This window comes from Zonotrichia albicollis, chromosome 6, assembly GCF_047830755.1.
Source record: "Zonotrichia albicollis isolate bZonAlb1 chromosome 6, bZonAlb1.hap1, whole genome shotgun sequence".
Lineage (NCBI taxonomy): Eukaryota > Metazoa > Chordata > Aves > Passeriformes > Passerellidae > Zonotrichia > Zonotrichia albicollis.
In genome coordinates, this window is record NC_133824.1 from 41,159,725 (window position 1) to 41,179,692 (window position 19,968).

At 42.1% G+C, this 19,968-nt stretch overlaps 1 protein-coding gene across 7 annotated transcripts in view; it reads right to left on the reverse strand.

Annotated features, from left to right (window-relative positions):
• The window catches only part of OSBPL5 (oxysterol binding protein like 5), a 178,980-nt gene that overhangs the window by 15,110 nt on the left and 143,902 nt on the right, over positions 1–19,968 (reverse strand). For all 7 annotated transcript variants that reach the window (XM_005486582.4, XM_005486584.4, XM_005486586.4 and 4 more), the window contains 6 exons: positions 12,752–12,923; positions 7,429–7,648; positions 3,681–3,865; positions 2,198–2,279; positions 1,479–1,577; positions 511–607 (listed from right to left, as the gene is read on the reverse strand). In XM_005486582.4, coding sequence (XP_005486639.1) covers positions 511–607; positions 1,479–1,577; positions 2,198–2,279; positions 3,681–3,865; positions 7,429–7,648; positions 12,752–12,923 — 855 coding nt within the window. The remainder of the gene's footprint in view (positions 1–510; positions 608–1,478; positions 1,578–2,197; positions 2,280–3,680; positions 3,866–7,428; positions 7,649–12,751; positions 12,924–19,968) is intronic.

Consider the following 19,968-nt stretch of genomic DNA (forward strand, 5'->3'; position numbering starts at 1 on the left):
ACAAAAAACTGATTTCAAACAGGAGCAGTGTTTCAGAGCCTGGAGTTGTGCTGTTTCCATTGATATTAAATGACTGGAGGACATTTTGAAGGTCTGGGCTTCAACCCCACAGGACTCTGGGAGCCAGATGAAGGTTCAAATCTATTCAGAGACTTTTGTGTTTGTTGCCTGAGTGCCAGAGAGCTGAAATGTAACTCATCCATGAGCACATACCAAATGCATACTATCAATCCCATATATTATTGTGAGCCTTTGCCTTCTGAAAAACAGATTTTTAAAGCTCTCAGTCTTTCTCTCTGATTTTTTATTTCTTTTAACATCAGAGTGGTGTCACACTGAAATGGTGGAAATGGGGAAGGAGAGCCAAGTCAAGGACTTTGGCTATCCGGGTGATAGAATTGTCAACCATTTCTTAGTTCTTAACTCTCAATACACTCAGGGATGATGGAAAAACAAACCAAAACTGATGCCACAACATTACCTGTAGGAGGCCTAGACTTAATGCCTTACCATAAAACTTGGACCTAGCTAGAATGCTGCCAGAAATGCAGAATCCATCCTTCCTATTGCTGACGTGAAAAGCTGACACTGGTGGGTGATGGGACACCTAGGATAAAAGCAGGCAGGGATCATTTAGAGCAGCGTGCACAGGCCAAGCAGAGGGAGGGTGCAAAATAAAGGGGGAACACAATACATGATACCATTATTATGTATGAGAGCATTATACATCTAATCGTCCTCGCCCACCTTGTATGTTCTTGAAATTGTGCATGTGAATTCACTTTCAGGCAACAAAGTAAAGTGTAAGGTTTTCAAGACAATAAATGAACAGTGCAGAACCTCAGTTAAGCATTTGAATAACCTTCATGAAATGCATGCAGTGGTTGAAATAAAATTTTAGAAAGCTAAAATTATCTAATCAAATAGGGGAACAATGTGTATGAAACTAGGAGTCCCTTTACTAAAGGCCACACAGTTCTCAGATTCCTTTATTAACATGATAAATCTCAAACTACACTTTGTTAGGCCAGTTTACCTATGAGCTCTGCCCTTCATTTAATCACAACAACACAGAGATAAGCCCTCGATTTACTCCTATTAAAATAATCATAGAAAGTTTAGAAATAAAAAGATGGAAGGATTTGGTTGTGTGTTTTATGCCCTTTTTGACAAAGACAATACAACCCCAATTTCATTAAAAATAAGGAAACAGTAGGGCAGAATCCCATGGAAAAAGTCTTTATTGAAGAAACTGATGTTATATATGGGAGACCTGCTGTTATAGTCTTGAGTGCCCACCAAGCCTCACAAAATTTCTGTAAATCTGCAAAGAAAAAAGAGCAGCAGCCAGTTTACCCCAGGTTCTGCTCTGCCTGTTTACACAGAGCTCCTAGGGTGAGAGGAGTAGTGTGTTTCTGTGCATGGAGGTGCAAGCAGGTTGGTGGTGGCAACAGTTGAGCATCCAAACAATAACTCACCTGTTCTGCTATGTAAAATGTGTGACTGTTCGTCTGGGGGTGAAACCAACAGCAGCGAAATGTCTCTCCCAGAATAGGGTTGTATGGCTTTTTTATTCCCTGAAAAACCAAGTAATCAAAACCTGCTACAAATGAAGATTTGCAATCCAATGCTACAGATGGCCACAAAACAACACAGTAATTTTTTTCTTGGATGCTTTACACAAAGTCAATCACAAGAATAAAAACTGAAGAACTAGTTATATATCCATCTAATCTAATCTCTTCATCCCAGCCATGGATTAATCTGCTATTCTCACCATTTTATTATTTAATACTGCCCAATCAAAGATGATCAAACTTCATTATTGTTACTACTATACACAGCAAGGGCACACTGATGTGGGGACATGGCACAGTGGTACTAATTGGCCAGAAAAGAGAAAAGAAGACCTGCTTTCAACAAAGGGAAAACCTTGCATCCCAGGGCATGTTACTTGTTGATGACTAGTTTTACTTTCTAACTGTGCAGTGCAAAGGCTCTGAGGTTGATTGTCACTGTTTTGCATTCACTGTCTGCTCTGAAACCAAATGCAACTCAAGTTTTAAAAGTAATGGTCAAAGTCTTCTGAGCAGTAAAAGAGGTAAAGTCTCAAAGGAGAGGCAACAGAGAAATTAAACAAAACCACAGCAGAAGATTTCAATGCCCATTACAACCCCAATTTCATATCTCACTTTACCTTTGGCTTCTTATAGAAGCCGGACAGATACCACCTCAGAACTTGCTTCATTCGGGTGTATGGATCATCCTCAAGGACAGCCCTGCAGAATGGAATAGAACATAAAATATTCTTTATACTGGTCACACATACCATTAGCTTCTTACAGTAGAATAACATCAATTTAAATCTATTTCTCCACAACTAAAGAGAAGTAACTTCTGTTCTGCTGCCAATGAAAAAGGTATCTCCCAGCAGAAATATATATATTTTTTAGTGTATGTCATACAACACAAATTGTTAAAAAGTGGCACCCCTTGCCCCACATTTCTGCAAACAGACCAATAAAATTTCTGGAGTATATCAGGTTTGACTGAATATTGGAGTAGGTTAATGTCCTTCCACTTACACTAGCACTGAGTCACAGCTAGCAGAACAGTGTGAGTCATAAAAGTAAACCTATCCCATCAAGATCAAAGACTGGCTTTTTTTGTCTCTTTTTCTTTCCTTTCCTCTTTCATAAAAGATTTTTAAAGCTAAAGTGCTCCATGAGCTCTACCAGTACTTTGAGATTTCATACAATACTTCAGGTTGGAAGGGACTTCGAAATGTCATCTCAGCCAGCACCTCCAAACAATGCTCAAAGATGAAGCAGGAAGTAAACCAAACCAAAGGCATTCCTGGTATTTCCAACCATTTAGTCAGATTTAAAAATCAGCTTGGGTAAATTATTGCAAAATTCATTTAGAAGGATCACCCGAACCACAAATTAAACAATTTTTAATCAAAACCTCCAAACCTCTTCAAGTCTTCTTACATATCAGCACTGAGGAGAACTATTTCTTTAACTTCAGATGGTACATATACCCACAAACAAGGCTTGAAAATACCATGATTCTGTAATTACCCAGAGAAAGTGGAATAAAAATGAGTAACTAGTGCTGCTATTAGAATATTGCACATCCTGGTTTTATAGTCCACTAAGTATATCTCATTTAGAAGGCAGGTTCCTATCTGGAAGCAGAACAATTCCTATTTTCTACTCTGTTGCTCCCAGCAGGCCTCTGTCATCAATGGTTTTAAAAGATGCTTCTTATTTATTTTTTAACCATGATAATTATATTGCTTTGGGGAACAGAAGTGCTTGACAATTTTGGTTGCTCTGTCCTATTCCCCTATTCCTGTATGTACATGAGCACACCAGGAGGTGGCACAGCTCTGTTGTGCAAAACTCCAAGGCATCGGCTGAATTCCCATCAGTTCCAGCCAACAGTGCCAAACACACCCATATGCAAAGGTGGGTTTGTCTGGAGTGTAACTTTTCCCTCCTTGTCCCTCACTGGCAGCATTTTTTTATCTATAAAAAGTCACTGAGCTGGTGCCGGGCTTGATCTGTGCTGAAGCCAGTGACCTCAGTACTATCTGGGAGCTTTCTGGCACACACAGAGACATTTTCCCAAGTGCAGGAGAAGTGCCCAGATCAGGCCCAGCCTGTGCTGCTTACTGGGAGAGCAGGTCGGCATGGTAGTAGTAGTCAGAGAGCTTGTTCAGGAAGGAGCGCGGCTCCAGGATGAAGGTGGGCAGCACCACCCGCGACAGGTCCATGCCAGGCCGCAGCTGCTTCAGCAGGATCCACATCAGGCTCTTGTTCTCCTCAGAGACAGTTTCTGTCTGAGATGACTCCCCTGTCTGCAGAGGCAAAGGGAACTTCAGGGCAGGCACAGGAAAATCATTCCCTGTGGGTGCATTTCTTCAGGGTCCAAGCTGAGCCATGACTGCCAGGCCCTGGCACACATGTAGGTGAGGTGACCGCTCACCTACACCATTGCAGAGAGACATCAGCCATGTCTCAGTAGAAATGAGCCCCCAAAGCAATCAAGTGAGTGGAGCAGAAAGCCCTGGGTGCCTGGGAAGGCTGGCATGAGGCACTGCCTCCCCCAGGGCTGCCAGGGGCCAGCATGGAGCACCATTAGCCAAGGGCACTCTGCACTGCAGGCCCTCAGGAGAGGTGGACATGCCCAGAGCTGCCACAGCATCCCTGTGGCCTGGGGGATGCACAGAGGCAGCTCAGTCCCATTCTCCATAAACAAGAGATTATAAGATTCACTAGGATAGATGTAGAAAAATGTAGGCAGTAAACAAGTAATCAACAGAGAAAAGAAGCAGTCCTGTAACTTCCAGACAAGGCAAACTGTCAATATGGCAAGGGCTCCACTGCCAGGTGAGAGGCACAAAAACTCCAGCACCTGCCAGGGCTGCTTAGAGCCCTTTGCAGCAGAAGTGAAGGTAAAAAAAGCCAGGGGTTATGCTGCGCTTTCAGTCCTGTGTAGTTCCTATGCATTCAATGGGTCTATGAGATGTACAACATGCCTTTCACACCACTAGAGAAGGTAAATTAAATTTTCAAACAAAATTCCATTTTAGTGAACCCTAGGCATCATAATTTAACAGTGAAAGAGAATACTTGAGCATTCTACTGATTTTAGGCAAGAGATTTCTATGAGAAAAAGGGCACAGATTTACTTTTGGAATGGACTTTGGTTTGGGAGAGGACATAGCACAGCACAACAGGAGTTTCAGGTGGTGTAAATCACTAAACATTCTTTTTCACCACCCGAGTATTGCCTCCATGTTGCCTCCCAATCAGCCCTACAGTCACAGCAAGTTCACCAGTCCTACAGGACTTGCAGGCTGAGGGAATTTCAAACTGAGGAACAACAAAGCTCTATAACTCTGTTGCTTTTCAATTTTTGTACTATTCTTCGTTTGACAGTCTGATGCAATGCACACCTTGCACCTCCAAGGAGAAATAGAATACCACAGCATCACCTAGGGCTCACAATGCAGAGGTCTGTCAGAACTCTCATTATTTATCCAGGTTCTCAAGTGTGCATCTATTGCCAATATAAATTAATGCCATGTTGAAATTGCTGGACAAAGTGTTACTCACAATGAATCACTGCACACAGGATGGACAAAAACAGAAAAAGAAAAAAGATACAGGAAGATGTGAACAACCTCAAATAATAACCCTTTTAAGAACTTGTTTAAACTACAAGCCTGGAAAAAATGTTTTTTTTTTTTTTCTGTTATCAATCTACCTATCAAAGTGCCTATTTTGTGTTCTAGACAAACTTTTGCAGTCTCAAAGTCCTTCTGACACCTGTCTCTGCCTTCACATTCCATCTACAAACAAGGCAAAACTGCCAAATGCACAAACACCTTCCAAGAGCCCAGTGAGGCACCTACCCACGTGCACACCTTTAAAATGAGCCCTCACAGCCAAGCTGAAATGCAACAGTGCCAGCCTGTGACCTTTGTGCTGCCACACCTGAACTGCACGCTCAGGCTGAGGGCAGTTCCAGTTTAAGATGATGACTGACATGACTTCTGGCACATGTTTACCTTGCTACATCTCCACCCAGGGGAGTTACATCATTGCACAAAACCCATTTTTCTCTACATTCCTTTCATCAGTGAGTTCAGACTACACAACCAGTCCTACCTCACAGCCCCACCTCCTGAAGAAATCTTACAAAACACTCATGGGCCAAGGCCACATGGCAATTCTTTTTGGAAGCCCACTGGATGCTACCTGTGCCTGAGCAGACACACTACACAGAGACTTATTTAATGCCACACAAAGTGTCACTCTCAAACAATGCAATTTTTTTCACTTGGTTTGTAGTGCATTTTTTTTTCTTATTTTAATGTAAAACTGCAGAGATCTCTCGCTTTCTCTCACACACCCACATATACACATCAGTGTAGCCTGTAATGTTTGTTCAAACACTAAAATATCAGCCTGCACTACCACTACTTCTAGGGCAGTTTGTAATGTGAAGAAAGTCATTTCAGAATAAGCAGCTGACAGAAATTATTTGCTTTCATTTTGCTGGTGCGTAGTTACTCATCTATATTCAAAATCTCCTGTTTGAACCCCGTTGCTATTTGTCTGCAAGAGGATTTGAGGGGAAAAAAATGCACTGAAGAGAAGCTAGGTGTAATTAGGATATATTTGACTATATATTTTTTGTCAATATTAGTACTACACTTTCAGGAGAACATTGAAAGAAAAGTGTAAGAGGCTGGTGAAGGGTCTGGAGCACGAGTCCTGTAAGGAGCAGCTGAGGGAACTTGGGTGGTTTGGCCCGAAGAAAACAAGGCTGAGGGAAGATTTTATCACTCTCTAGAACTACCTGAAAGGAGGTTGCAGAGAGGTGAGTGTTGGTGTCTTCTCCAAATAACAAGTGATAGGAGAAGATGTGGCCTCAAGCTATGTCAGGGCAAGTTTAGATTGGATATTAGCAAAACTTTTTCACTAAAAGGGTTGTCTAGCATTGGAACAGGCCTGGAACAGATGGTGATGGAGTCACCATCCCTGGAGGCACTTAAAGGCATGTAGATGTGGTGCTGAGGGACACGGTTTAGCAGTGGACTTGGCAGTGCTGAGTTAATAACTGGACTTTGTCTTAAGGATCTTTTCCAATGTAAATTGTTCTACAATTCTGTGACTCTAAGAAAAAACCAGCTTCCCAGCTGTGTGTTTCTTTGACGCACCAACAAGACCTCAGCTTCCTTGTTCAAAGCAGCAGGCAAGCAAGTGCTCAGAGCAGTGCTCCTCTGCTGCCTGCTCAGACTGATTCTCACACAGCACACTTGGCTGCCCCAGCTCCCTACCACTGCCTTCCTCAGAGGTGTCACAGTGACATCAGCTAGCAAGGCTCTTATGTGGAACAGAAATGCATCCTCCTGCTGTTAAATGTCATGAGAAATGGCTTTCATATAAGCAACTGGCATTTAGCAATCAAGTGGCTCAAATGCTCCATTCAGACACAAAAAATAGGATGTTTCATGCATAATAAAAAAAGGGAAGTGTCATATTTTGTATCACACAAGGACTGAGTGCCCTAATTGGCCAGGACACATGCCCAGGATAATAATCCCCCCTCCTGCTGGCTCCATGAATGTGCCAATGCTGTGCAGATCTTTATTGCAGTAACTGGTTAAAGCAATCACTCATGCTGGAAATACACCAAAGCACAGTAGCAGAGCTGCTGTTCATAATGCAGAATTATTAAAGCACACAACACCATGTAATTTAGCAGAAAACTGTGCTTTGTTTTTTCTGTTAAACACCAGAACTCATGAAGTTGGCTGTTACCCGCCACACAGCTAAAAGGCTGAAGGACAAATACATGAACAGACATTTTAACAGGAACAGGCAGCAATCATGATTTTTGTTTTCTTACCTCTCCAAATTCTTCATAGACTTGTTCAATATAAGTGGTCCCCTTCCTCCCTGGAGAGAGCTCTCCCTGGATTTCTGACTGATCACTCTCACTTTCATTTGTCTTGCGGCTGTTCTCCTGTGCTTCATTCTCTGACTCCTCTGCGTTGTCTCTCTCAGACTTGTCTGAAAAAGCATCATTTTCCAAGTGGTGGTTGTTCTCCAGGGTTGATTCATTCAACCTGCAACACACAGTTCATGACTTGCTTCAGCTTGAATTACAAAGCCACATTGCTTAAGGCTTTTAAAACACAGTAAAAACACTCCCAGGACTAACTAGGGTGTGCAGACCAGGACAGTCTCAGACATTGATTTCCTGAATAACAAAGGTTTTATCACAGAAAAATGAGGGATTTTCCATCATAATTTTCCCCTCCAAACTGCACTTTTCAAAAGGTGCCAGCTCCATTTACCTCTCCTTACACAGCTCTGCTGCTGGCACTGGATGGAAGCCCACAGACCAGAGGGATACAGAGCAAGTGCACTCCCAACAACTCTACACTGCTGATAAGAGAACTGAAGTATCCATCAGGAGAGATTTTCCTTTTTACAGAAGTCAGTGAATTGCAGCATATACAAGAAATATGATGTTACGAGATACGTTTTCTTTTCAGTGCTATTGCTATTTTATTTCAACAGAGGGTGGTACTATGTCAGCCCTACACTAGAAAAGACAAATTTAAAAACTAATAGAAGCAAGTATTTTCTCACACTCATACCCCTCCCTCATCCATTCCTTCCTCTGGGGGAATGTGCTTCCCCCAGATGATGCTGTGTGGAAGAACAGAGTTTAAAGCATGGAGTGGACAACTGCATGTGAGCAGAACTCCCAAATTATAACAGCATCTAAGGGAAGCATGGAACAAGTATCATGCCCAGTGATCCAGACTTCAGAGAATGCAAAAAATTCTCTCTCAAGTAACCTATAGCATCTCCACTTGAAAAAGCAAATGTAGTTCATATGACAGATGCCAAACCTGATTGCACAGGCCAGAGGTCAGGTGCTGAAAAGTATTTACCAAATGCACTTTTTTCAAGTGGTATCTATCATGGGAAACAGTTTTCCTTAATCATACATGTCTGCAGACACATTACCTCTTCCATGGCCTGGCCTAACTCCCGTTTGCCGAGCTTCTCAGCTGGTCCTTCCTCTGAAAATATCTTAACTGAGACCTCATGAAAAATTGCTCTTGAATAGAGCAATAAAACAAAAGATTTCCAGCTATACAAAGGGTTTCAAAGGATCTAAACAGGCCCTGGATTCTGAAGAGTTTCGTAACTTCCTGTAGACTGTCTTCCTCTCCAAGATTTCTCAGTACATGGGAATGTTCTGTCAAGCATCAAGCTTCTCTATGATGGGCAGTTTCTCAGGCCAATCTGGCTATGTTTCAATTTTTACTAAGAATGAATGCTGAAAGTTTCCACCTTTGCTCTTTTCCCCACTCCTGTTAATTTCTATTTTAAAAAGATAATTAGGCATTGCTAGGTAGAGCCCTATTAAATTAAAAAGAAAAAAGCAACAAAAGAATCAAAACTCAGAACTGGCATCAGCTTTTCAGAAGATCTCAACTTCCAACTATGCACTGAAATAAACTCATGATTTTTAACTTGCCAAGCAATCCACATTGTAACAGCCACAGCTCAGTTTCTGGCAGAGCCCAGTTTCTAGAGTTCTTTTGGAAGTGTCATCTTACAGCTTTCTGTGCCTTTAGAAAATCTTTCTTTTAATTCCCTTTGCAAATATATGTATGTCTGCATACATATACATATATACAGTGTTTATATGTACAAATCACAAGGTTTTTTAATTGACAGTTGCACTGTATAATAAAACTAAGATCATTAATCACAGTCAATGACCAGCACTAATAATTTTCTATCAGACATTATGTGTCTTCATTGTTCTAGTGCCAGGATATTAGTTCTCTTTTTTAGCCAGCAGGCAGCAAATGTAATGACTGATAACCAAATACACTGGAGACACAGATTACACACACATGAATTTAAAATAATAAAGCAGAAGAAAGATGAGGAGAGAGCTGTCTAGAGATATTATCCCATGATTCCTCACCACAGTTGTTTCCTGGATGGTATATCCATGAAATTATTTGGTTTTGATCATTTAAATACCTAATTTAGTTCTTAATTTTTCTATGATCAGGTAAACATGTGAGTGCTGTCTGTGGTTGCTTTGCTCCCTAGACCTAGTGAAAATCTTCTCCATGGGGGAAAAATACTTGAAAGAACAGTTCATTATAAAGCTTTTAGTTCATGCTGAGATGCAGCACTTGTTTCTATTTCACATTTGTAAGAAGAGCAAGTTTTCCAGTGTCACCTGCCTCACATTTGGGAAGTATTTGAAGTTTAATGGAGTAAATTACTCTTTTCTTAGTTTTCTCTCACCACCACCACCCTAGTATTTTTTAAGGATTTCAGATTTAGTCCAAGAGGGAAATCAAATTCATATCAAATTCCACCGAACTGTGCACTGATTACCCACCACCACAAACCAGGCAAGACTTAATACATCCAGAGCCATGGAGCCACTCTGGGGAGCCAAAGGGAAAACAGATGCTTCTCATTCTGAGGATCAAATATGAGATGCTGAAGTGCACCCAGGTTCTTTCTCCAAAGAGAATCACCACTGAATATGTGTGATATGCTAAAAACAAATGCCATGCCATGAGCTTGGCCAATCAACCAATGAAAAGACTTCCCAGGAGCTTCCAATGAGATTTGGACCAGAATCCACAAGCTGGGGGGGGGGAAATGACTATGCTAAAAGTCAGCACTGGATTTCCACCATGAACATGGGTAACCTGGCGCATTTCATGGCTAATTTACTGTTTCAGCATACTAGAGTTCTCTTCCAGCAGTGCTTTATTGTGTAAGTGGCATTCCTGGAAACATCAATTGGCGACCAGGACTTCTTTGGGTTTGATACTGCTCTTCTACACAAAGTAAATAAAAAAACTTAGGCTTTTGCAAACAAGTAACCAGCCAGACTCCTGGGGCTGCTGGAGATGAGGTATGGAAGCCACAAGAAATACAACTTCATATTAAAAAGAAGAGTGCCTGGTGCCCTAAAAGTCTCCTGTCTAAAATCACTGATTTACACAGTACTTAAGCCTTTGATTCACTCACACAGTTCTCTCTCTCATTTTTCTATGTTACTAAAGACATGGATTTTGAAATCACTGTATAATCTTGATTTGTTTCCCAGCAGGAAAGGAGCAAAGCAGCCAGCAGACAAATGCAACTTTGGCTCAACAGAAAATCTGCTTTTGCCAGCTCCCAAGGGGGTTTTGTTCTCCCCATAATATCCATCATCTCCCCTTTCTTTTTCTGTTCTTGACAGAGTAGTTTGGCTAATCTGAACATAGAGTTAAATGTAATTAACTGGCCCCCTAACAACTGCATGCCAATTTAATTGGTAAGATTCCCTGTAGGGAAAGCATTTAATTAGAATGATTGAATCCCTATGAGGAAGCCACTGTCACTGGCAAACCAAAACCACTTTGCTCAGCACTTGCACAGTTTGGGTTTTGCATTCTCCCTTATTTAAATGTTCTTCATCCCTTCAGGGATGACAGCAAGTCATCCTCCTGTCCTGCAACCCTCAAACTCCCCTGGGCTTTAAGCACTGGGGAGTTTGGCTACACATTCCCAACAGAGGTAGGACTCAGAAAGGAGGGGGTACTGTCCACATGTCACATGCTGAATGCTCAGCTTGAACCAGACTCAGTTAAAATTTGAGCCTGTAAGAAATATCTGATTGCAACTGTGGGTAGTCTGTCCTGCTGAGAACTCTGCCAGGTGTGTTGCTACTACTGAGTCCCATATTTCAAGGGGGCTTTTAATGTTGGACAACTAAGAGGTGAAATAGAGGCATCACTTAAGCAGCATTCACAAATCACATTCTGAAGAAATACTTTACTACAGTTTTAACCTTATCTTCTGTATCAGCTTACAGTAGCCAAGGGTTTGCCCAAATATTCTGAGTGCCACAGGCTCCATTTTAATATTATGTATATTTCTGTACACACATCCATCAGCCAAAAAACAAGTCTACTGCATTCTTGAATTCATTATCCCAGTGAGCACAGAGACTCCCAAACATAAGGAAAGTATTATGAAAGAAACCCATGAGCACAAGTACTAGGGCACATGATGTGGTAAGATATTGGATTTCCTTTTCTTCTTCCACAGCTTTTCAGTAAAGCTCTCTCTAAACTCTAGGTAAAAACCTGAACAGCAGCAGGACTGGAGAGCACATGCTGGGATTGATTACCAAAACCTATCAGGTCAAAGGGCAGACTGAAATGATGCCACTCCTAAGGTCCCATGGGGCCAGAGGTACCTAAACACTCTGAAGAGGACTCAGACCCCTGCTGTTGTCATAAATGTGACCAAGAAAACCTTTTAAGGGTGAGGTCCTGCTCTGCAAGCCATCATCTTTGCAGACTGCAAGAATTGCTACCCTAGAAACTGCATAACTGATGGTGCATTGCTGTGAGCTCTGAAAGTCAAATTCCAATCAGCACAACTAGAAATAGACTCGTCCTCTCCCAGTTCTCACTCCAAAGGCCAAATGTCTATACCAGGAGGATTCTTGAAGTTGCTTATTCAGCTATAAGCAACAGAAAGGCCTGGGGCTTTTTAATGCGTACAGAGCTTTGATGTTCCAAAATGCTGCAGAATTACCAGGAATATGAATAGAAAGGAGGCTGTGGGGACTTCTTTCCCCTTACGTAAAAATTTATCTGATTCATCGAGGAAGAAATTGGACACCCCTCAAAACCCCTGCAGAGAGAGAAAGTAATTATAAAACTAAGGATGCAATGTGTGCACTCTGCTGACTATAACACAGTATTACTAGGGAAGAGTACACATTATTAAAAAATAGATCAGACTCAGAGCCATATGTGCTTGCAACACACAGACATTGTTAGTGACTGTGTCTGTGTAACTACAGCAGCTAGATTCTGCAATCTTTACTCAGGCAAGCCATTTTTCATGCTGGCATCTCCAGACACCATTTTGGCCCAAGCAGGGGACAGAAGAAAGTTGTTTATGTACAAACAAACACAGCTGGGATTTCCCCCAGCCCGTGTGTTCAAGCATTAGGTGGCAGCACCCAGCCCATGTATTAGTGAGGGATGCAGCAGCAGAACACACAGGCTGGTTTTTAAACAGATTTCCTCAGTGGACTCTGGCTAGATTTTGCTCAAGTTTGAGCCATGTGCCACCTCTCTGTGCATTAAGCAGTAGCAGCCCCATCTTACTGGAAGAACTCCTGGTCTGACATAGCACTGGTGTGCAAGAGGTGGTTGAACCCCGCATGCGCAGAATCACTGGAGCAGTTCACGTCTCCATCCTTCCCCTGCTTGGAGGCACCGAGCCTGAAGAGGCTGGAGCAACGCAGGGCAAGCTCCAGAGCATCCAGCCAGCATCGGCCTGTGAAAACAAAAGGAATTATTTAAGCACAGCAGAGTAAATTACACAATTCATGCACTGCTTCTCAAAAGCTTCTTGCCTGGGAGTAAAGCTCATTATCATTGTAATTCAGGAAGTCACTGGGTACAATATATTTTTCGTACATATGATCCCTAGGTTATCTTGCCAGGAATGGTGTGTTTTAGCAGCTGCACAAGTAACACATCTGAATGGGTGATAGAGTGGGAAGCTCACCCCAACTCCCTCTTCCCTAATAACATCCCCTTCTCCCACAACTTGTTCACATCCCATTGTCCCTTTCTGATTTAGTCTGAGATGCAAGAAATCTGTGTGGGTACAGTGCTTCCAGAACACCCAGCATCTCATGCCTGCAAGTAATACACTCCCCAGAACAGGTTCACCCCTTGGCATCTCCACCTCATGCACTTCCCAATGGCAGGGAGATACCAGGGCACTGAGCTCTGTGGGAGAGATCCCTGCTATCCCTGGGATCACTGAACCACAGCCTGCTCAGAGATCCCATGATGGCTGCAGTGCTGCATCACCATTCCAATCAAGATCCAGGACGGTCAATATGTGACAGAGTAATTGAGACTAGAGAAAGTTGTCAGGCTGTTCATTTTCCCTCTTTTTCTGCATTTTAAATTTATTTTTCCATTCCTTCTCTCTGCCTGGTCCATCAGATAATGTCTACAGGGCATCATTGTTTCTTATCTTGCTGCAAAAAAAATCTTTACCTGAAGGGTCCATTTTGGAGAAATTGTAAGCATGGCACAGAGCCAAGACAAACTGCAGCTCCTATGCACAGCCACACTGGATTTCCCTATGGCCTGCACAGGTCCCACAGACAGACAGCAAATGAAAAGCACAGGAATCCAAGCTGCCCCTCGGCTCCTTTTGCAATGATCCATACAAGGCTACAAAGCTGTGTGTTAAAGCCCCACCACCACAGTGCTGGAGCTGCTGTACTCCTGGAAGCACCTGAAAACAGCCTGCTTCTGTAGTGCAGTCATTAATGAGGCCAGGACACCTGCAAATTAGCTGAACATTCGAGAATTGAAGTATCAAGGGAGTTATCCTCTAATTTCAAGCTTGTAAAACAGAGCTCTTCATTACGCTTCTCAGAATACATTTCACAATAATTAGAAGAGTGATTGAGAGGCAGTGAAGGAAACAAAGGATTGTTCTCTAGCAATGGCAAGTGCTATAAACAGGGTTTCCCTGGACCGCATTCATTCCTGGTCCCATTTGGCAAAATTTTCATTAAATTCTTTTCTATCACACAGCACCAAGCACATGCATAAATCTCACTGGGATCCTGCTGCTCTCCTGGGCAGAATTCCCATCAACTTCATAATTACCAAAATTTGGCTCCATAAGACAAACGACACCTTAAAAAAATTCTAGAACATGCGTATAAAGAAATATTTACAAATTTGAGTGGCTTTCAATGCCTGCTTCAATACAAAGCTGCAACCACTAAAATAAAAACATCTCAAATCTTTGAAGAATTGCACTTGAACATTTAGCCATGAACACTGTAGAGCCCCATTCATATATTCAAATTTTATCCAATAAATTCCTTCAGCATCAGCTTATGATTTAATAATGACATCACAAATAATGTTTAATAAAAGATTAGAAAGGCTGAATGCTGTTGGAATTGATTTCACACTATTTTGTATTTAACAAATATTCTTGCATTAAGGCTTTACAGGCAGAGATTTATGCCATTCTCTCTATGTGGAGGATTTGCATGGATAACCCATTAGAGTTAATGGTTGCACTGAGCACAAATCCACCTCCTCCCACATATTCCTTGTCCCCCAAACCCACCACTATGCAAATCTGTTTCAGGCTGTGCCTCACAAGGGAGCACACTCCTGCTCAGGCTCCCTGACTTGACTCTCCTCTGCTTTTAAAATTGCTTTTCTTTTCCAGTTCCGCAGAGTGAGAACTCTGTGATTTGACATTTGGAAATGCTGCATATGTCAAGATATTTTTGTATTAAGTAGGCTGTTAAAATCAGGTGCTTTGACAGGTAGGTTGATTTGTAGCAGCATGAGCTCTTTGAGGCAGCACTGAGGTCATCTCAGTGCTCTGCAGCTCCCAGGTATGCTCATTATCCTGTGATGGCTGAGGCAAGGGTGGCCCCAAGTCTCCCTCAGACATCCCCCTCCCTGGGGATGGAGACAGAGCAGCCCATGCTGGCCATGGCCCATGGGCAGCTCTTTTACCCCCACCACTCTGCCACAGGGGTTCACTGGTGCTGCCATGACCTTACAGGCTTGGTCGAAAATTTGGGGGTTCACTACATCACCACAAGAAATTTCTACACAATACATCTGGGGTTTCCAACTCTTCAGATAACTCCCTGGAAGGTGTTATGAGAAACCTGAGTCTTTTCTGAAGCCTTATTCAAGGAGCTTAAATTAAAAAAAAAAAACCACCAAAACATTAAATATTCATTTTAATAGTCCCAGGCAGATACACAAAGCTTTAGAGGAACTTGCTCTGCATCAGCAGTCAGCATTCTTTGTGCCCTGCAGCACACAGAAATGGCATCAGTGTACACCCTTGTTTTCATTTCTAACAGAAACTGAACCGAAGGGATGCAGAGCATCCCCAAGCCCAGAAATGGGCCTTCAGCCACCAGGTGGTGCTGTGAATCCAAACAAACACATGCCACCAACCCAGATGGAAAACACGGGCTTACCTCTGCAAATAAAAAGGTTACATTCTCTGCAAGTCAATGGTGTGTTAATTGCAGCATAAAACCATAAAATTATACTCTCTTAATTACAGGGATTGCACACAAGATAAACCTGTTTCCTTGCTAAAGGCCTACAGGAAATGTTTTTACATCTGAGTGACCTTTCTATTGAGCTGTATTCTTCTGGATTGTGGAGATGATATAAAAATGCTAGCATTTGGATTACTTAATTGCTTACCTGACAACTCTACTCACTCCCTCAGGAGCTGCAGAAGGGGAGAAATGAATGTGGTCACATAATTAAAGGCTGTCGCCTACAGTGACGGTACTGCATGAAGGCTTCATGGCTACCTCAATTCTCACATCTTCTAATTTTGAGTGGGTGACTCAAAAAGGGCTTTTTATATACAGGGTAATTAGATCAGAAAATAATGTAAGATCTGGGTTCCTTCAGAGAGGAATGGCAGCCCAAAAGGGTGCATATGAAGGAAGAAAAAAAAAGTTACAATAATATTCTTTTAGGAGGTTTGAAGTGGCAATGCAAAAACTGCAATCAATTATCAGTTATAATTTTTCACACACTGTGGCCTAAATGAAGCATATGTTTAAATTCTGAAGAAAAACCCAGATGTGTATTGTCAGCTTGTGGCAGAATCTCCCCACAAGCTTTTAAGCTCTTCTCAAATCAAATTATATAGAGACAGAGAGTTGTTTACATTGGAAAATACTTCTAAGATCATCAAGTCCAACTGTTAACCCAGGACTGCTAAGTCCACCATTAACCATGTCCCAAAGTGCTGCATCTGCATGTCTTCTAAATACCTGCAGGGATGTTGACTCCGCCACTTCCCTGGGCAGCCTGTTCCAGGGCTCATCCACTAAGCAGGTCACCTTGCCATGGAAGGAGATCAGGTTGGTCAAGCAGGACCAGGCTGGCTGGTCCTGATCCCTTGGTTTGAGGTGCAAACAGGAATCACTATGGCTCCTTGCAGGACACCTCCTGGGTCAGCAGGGCACTGCAGGCACCATGAAGAAATCTGGAGGCTGCAAGGCTGAATAGCAGCAGGCATGTGCTTGCACCAACTCTTTTTTTTTTTTTTTTTTTTTTCACAGACAAAAGGAACTACTAAAACCAAGAGACAAAAATAATTTCTTCTCCCTCCTGGGGAAAAAAAAAGTCAAAACAACAGAAGGTGCTTATGCTGCTAACCTAGGTTCAGTTCAAAGAAAAACTTGACTCTGTCCTAGTCTTTGAAGAGATCTAAAATTACAAAAATATCTCACAGGACAAAACCAGGCAGCATTGAAAACACTAAGCTATTCAGTTTTGAAATTCTTTGCACTCACCTAGAAGAGCTCATAATCTGATGTGCCAAGTCTATCTGTCACATTTTGCAGCAGCTGGTCACGGAGGACGCAGACAATGTTCTCTCAGCACTCACCAGAAAGAAGAATCTGCTCTAGATGGAATCACACCCTTACACACAGAAATATCAGTCTGGAACTATACTTCTTTTCCACTGCATTCCTGTAGCTTCAGAACACCTGGGATGAATCTCTTGCCAATTAAGACTTCAAAAGGCTCACACTGAGCAACCACACATTCCTCCAGAGAGACATCACTAAGGGAATATTATTCTTCTTGAATTATTAAAGTCCTCCAGCTTTGGCCTCATGCCTCACACTTACAAGATAGATGCTTTTAAAAATCAACCTGAAGTAGACTGTCACCTGGAAACGATGAATTCTTGCTCAAGTGCACACAAATCACGAATGGTGAGAAGAGGCTGATTTGCTTCAGTCAGTGAACATTAAGGTCATCGTGTTCAGCTGACTGCTTATTTTGCTGTACCACTTGGGTGCCTGCGTGCATGATTTCTCCCACTTTGGCTGTCAAGATGCAAGGATGTGAGCTCTCAATTAGCTGCAGGTGCAATTTATGCAGTGAACTTAATGAAATCTTGTTGCAGAAGCCTAGATTTTAAACCACTGTGAAAGGTCTAAGCAATATGAAACACAGACATAAAGCTAAAAAGATATTCTATTTTCTCCAGAGCTGCCAAGACCCAGAGATGTATTTCATTGTTAAATGGGTTTCAAATTGCAATCTTCCCTGTGGTTCTTTGCTTTTGTGCGTGACCCTTATTTCAATAACCTAATTTCCTCCCCAGATGAGAGCATCAGTTCGGGGGGAAGGGCCAGATGCCTAGAAAAGAAACAACACTGTAATCCATCAGGATTTCCACACAACTGCATCCACATCAGGCACTGGAAGCTACCCAAAGCATACCTGAAGGAGAGGGCAGACAGAAGGAATAAAATGTAAATGTGGTTTACAATTCCACTGTTCAGATTTCAACTCTTGGTAATCTGCCACTTTGAATTCCATTAGTAGGAATACACCCTGTGGCAGCAGGGCCCATGGCACAGTGGAGATCCTCACTGTGAGACTTAAAATGCTTAGGACACATTAATTAGATCTCAGGGGCAGCTCCAGAATGGTCTGGGCAGGAAGCTTGGAACAGATTTAAACTACTAATTCTAAGTCACTCCTCAACACAAATCTGAAATGTAGACACAGTCACTGGTTCAGAAAAAGCAGTCTTTTTTGAAACTGGTAAGAAAGAAAGACCATGCACTTGTACAGGTTGATCCCTGTAGGCTGACATGACCTTTCCAGAGGTTGATATTTAAAACACATCAAAAAGCAGACTGCAGCCCTGGTCTGTGAATGTGAAATCTGCTGTAGCTGGGCAGTGGTTCTGCAGATCATCCAGAAGTCATGACCTTAAATCCTACCAACAGCCTGTCACAGATGGTACAGCAGAGGGGAAAGTGAGGATTCTGAAATGCTGAGAGAAAAAGTAGGCCATGTAACTGCTGATCATGACAGAGTTGCCAGGATGGCTGAACTGTACATCTAACATATGCAGCAACTCAGTATTTCCCAGCAAGTCAGAAGCCTCCATGAGTTAGTTATATTTGCCAAATGCTTTGTTGTTTATTTTCCACTACCAACATGGGAGACTGTGTTAAGAAGAACACAACGAGAACACCTCTTCAGAGATGCTGTAGATTCATTCAGTATTGCCCTACAGGGGAGATGTGAAAACACTTCAAATATACACAAGGGCCCAGATCCCACCTGCCTCATTTGTCTCAGCTGGCTTAGCTCATTTTACCTCAATCTCCTGTCTTTCCTGCATCCTCTAGGTTTGTCCAGTGTGTTAAAGAAATGAAACAAACTCAGGAACACCCTTTTGGAGATGCCTCTTTACAATAGGTGAAGCAATGTAACAGTCTAAAACCATTTCAGTCCTGTGTTCTGAGCTTAAAATCAAACCATATAAACTGCAAAGTACAAGCCTTAATTTCCTGCAGTTTATACAGAATTCTTTACATGTAGCAGTTTCTGCTCCTTGTGACTTTGTCTGTATATGTTTTACATGACCTACTGACATTAATACTGTCTCCAAGTCACTCATCTCCATGTATGACACCCATGTTCAGCCCTTTGTCAGGACGTGTTTGGGAGGAAGCTGTTCTTCCCTCTTGTCTGGAGATTCACATCCTACCCTTCCTACACAAAAGATGCCAAATTTCCACAGCTCACTGACCTCAGCTGGGAAGTCAAATACTCTCATTCAGCTGAAAATTACACCACTTTTCATGCTAATATTTCTGGTGCAATTGAGTATCAATTTTTTATTTTTTTGTGAAGTCCACTGCTAAATAGACAGATCCCAAAGCTTTGGCTTTCATGATCACCTCATCAGACTCAGAATCTACCAGGGATAATGTGGGTGCTCCTAGAACAGGTTGCTCTAGAGCACTGTTGGTGCTGTTCAAGAGCTTGTATTTTGTCTTGAATCAAAGGCCCTAATTACTTTATACATACACATTTAGGGTATTTGATTGAGAGGCACCTCAGTTCTTCCTCCTTCCCCTGATCACATTAGCTTTCCATCTAACATTAGGATTCTACTGGAGAGAAGCAGCAAAATAAAGGAAAATCACACCAAACCGAAAGTAACTCTATTTTGATGTGCCTTGCCTCTGCATGCTCCCAAGAATCTTGGCTCTCAAAATGTGTTCCAGTAACTCACTATTTTAAGCTCTTTTGACACTGGAGACACGTAATAATTCACTGGGCAGAAAAATTCCCACAGGTATTTCAACACTGAAAATTCTCGTGTTGTATGTATGACCCAGACCGAGAGATCACAGCTAGAAAAGCCTTACCTCTGATGATCTCTTGGGAGCTATTCCTACCTTAGGAGCAATAACTAACTTAATGTTAGTTAGAACAAATCTAAAGCTCTTCTACTCTGT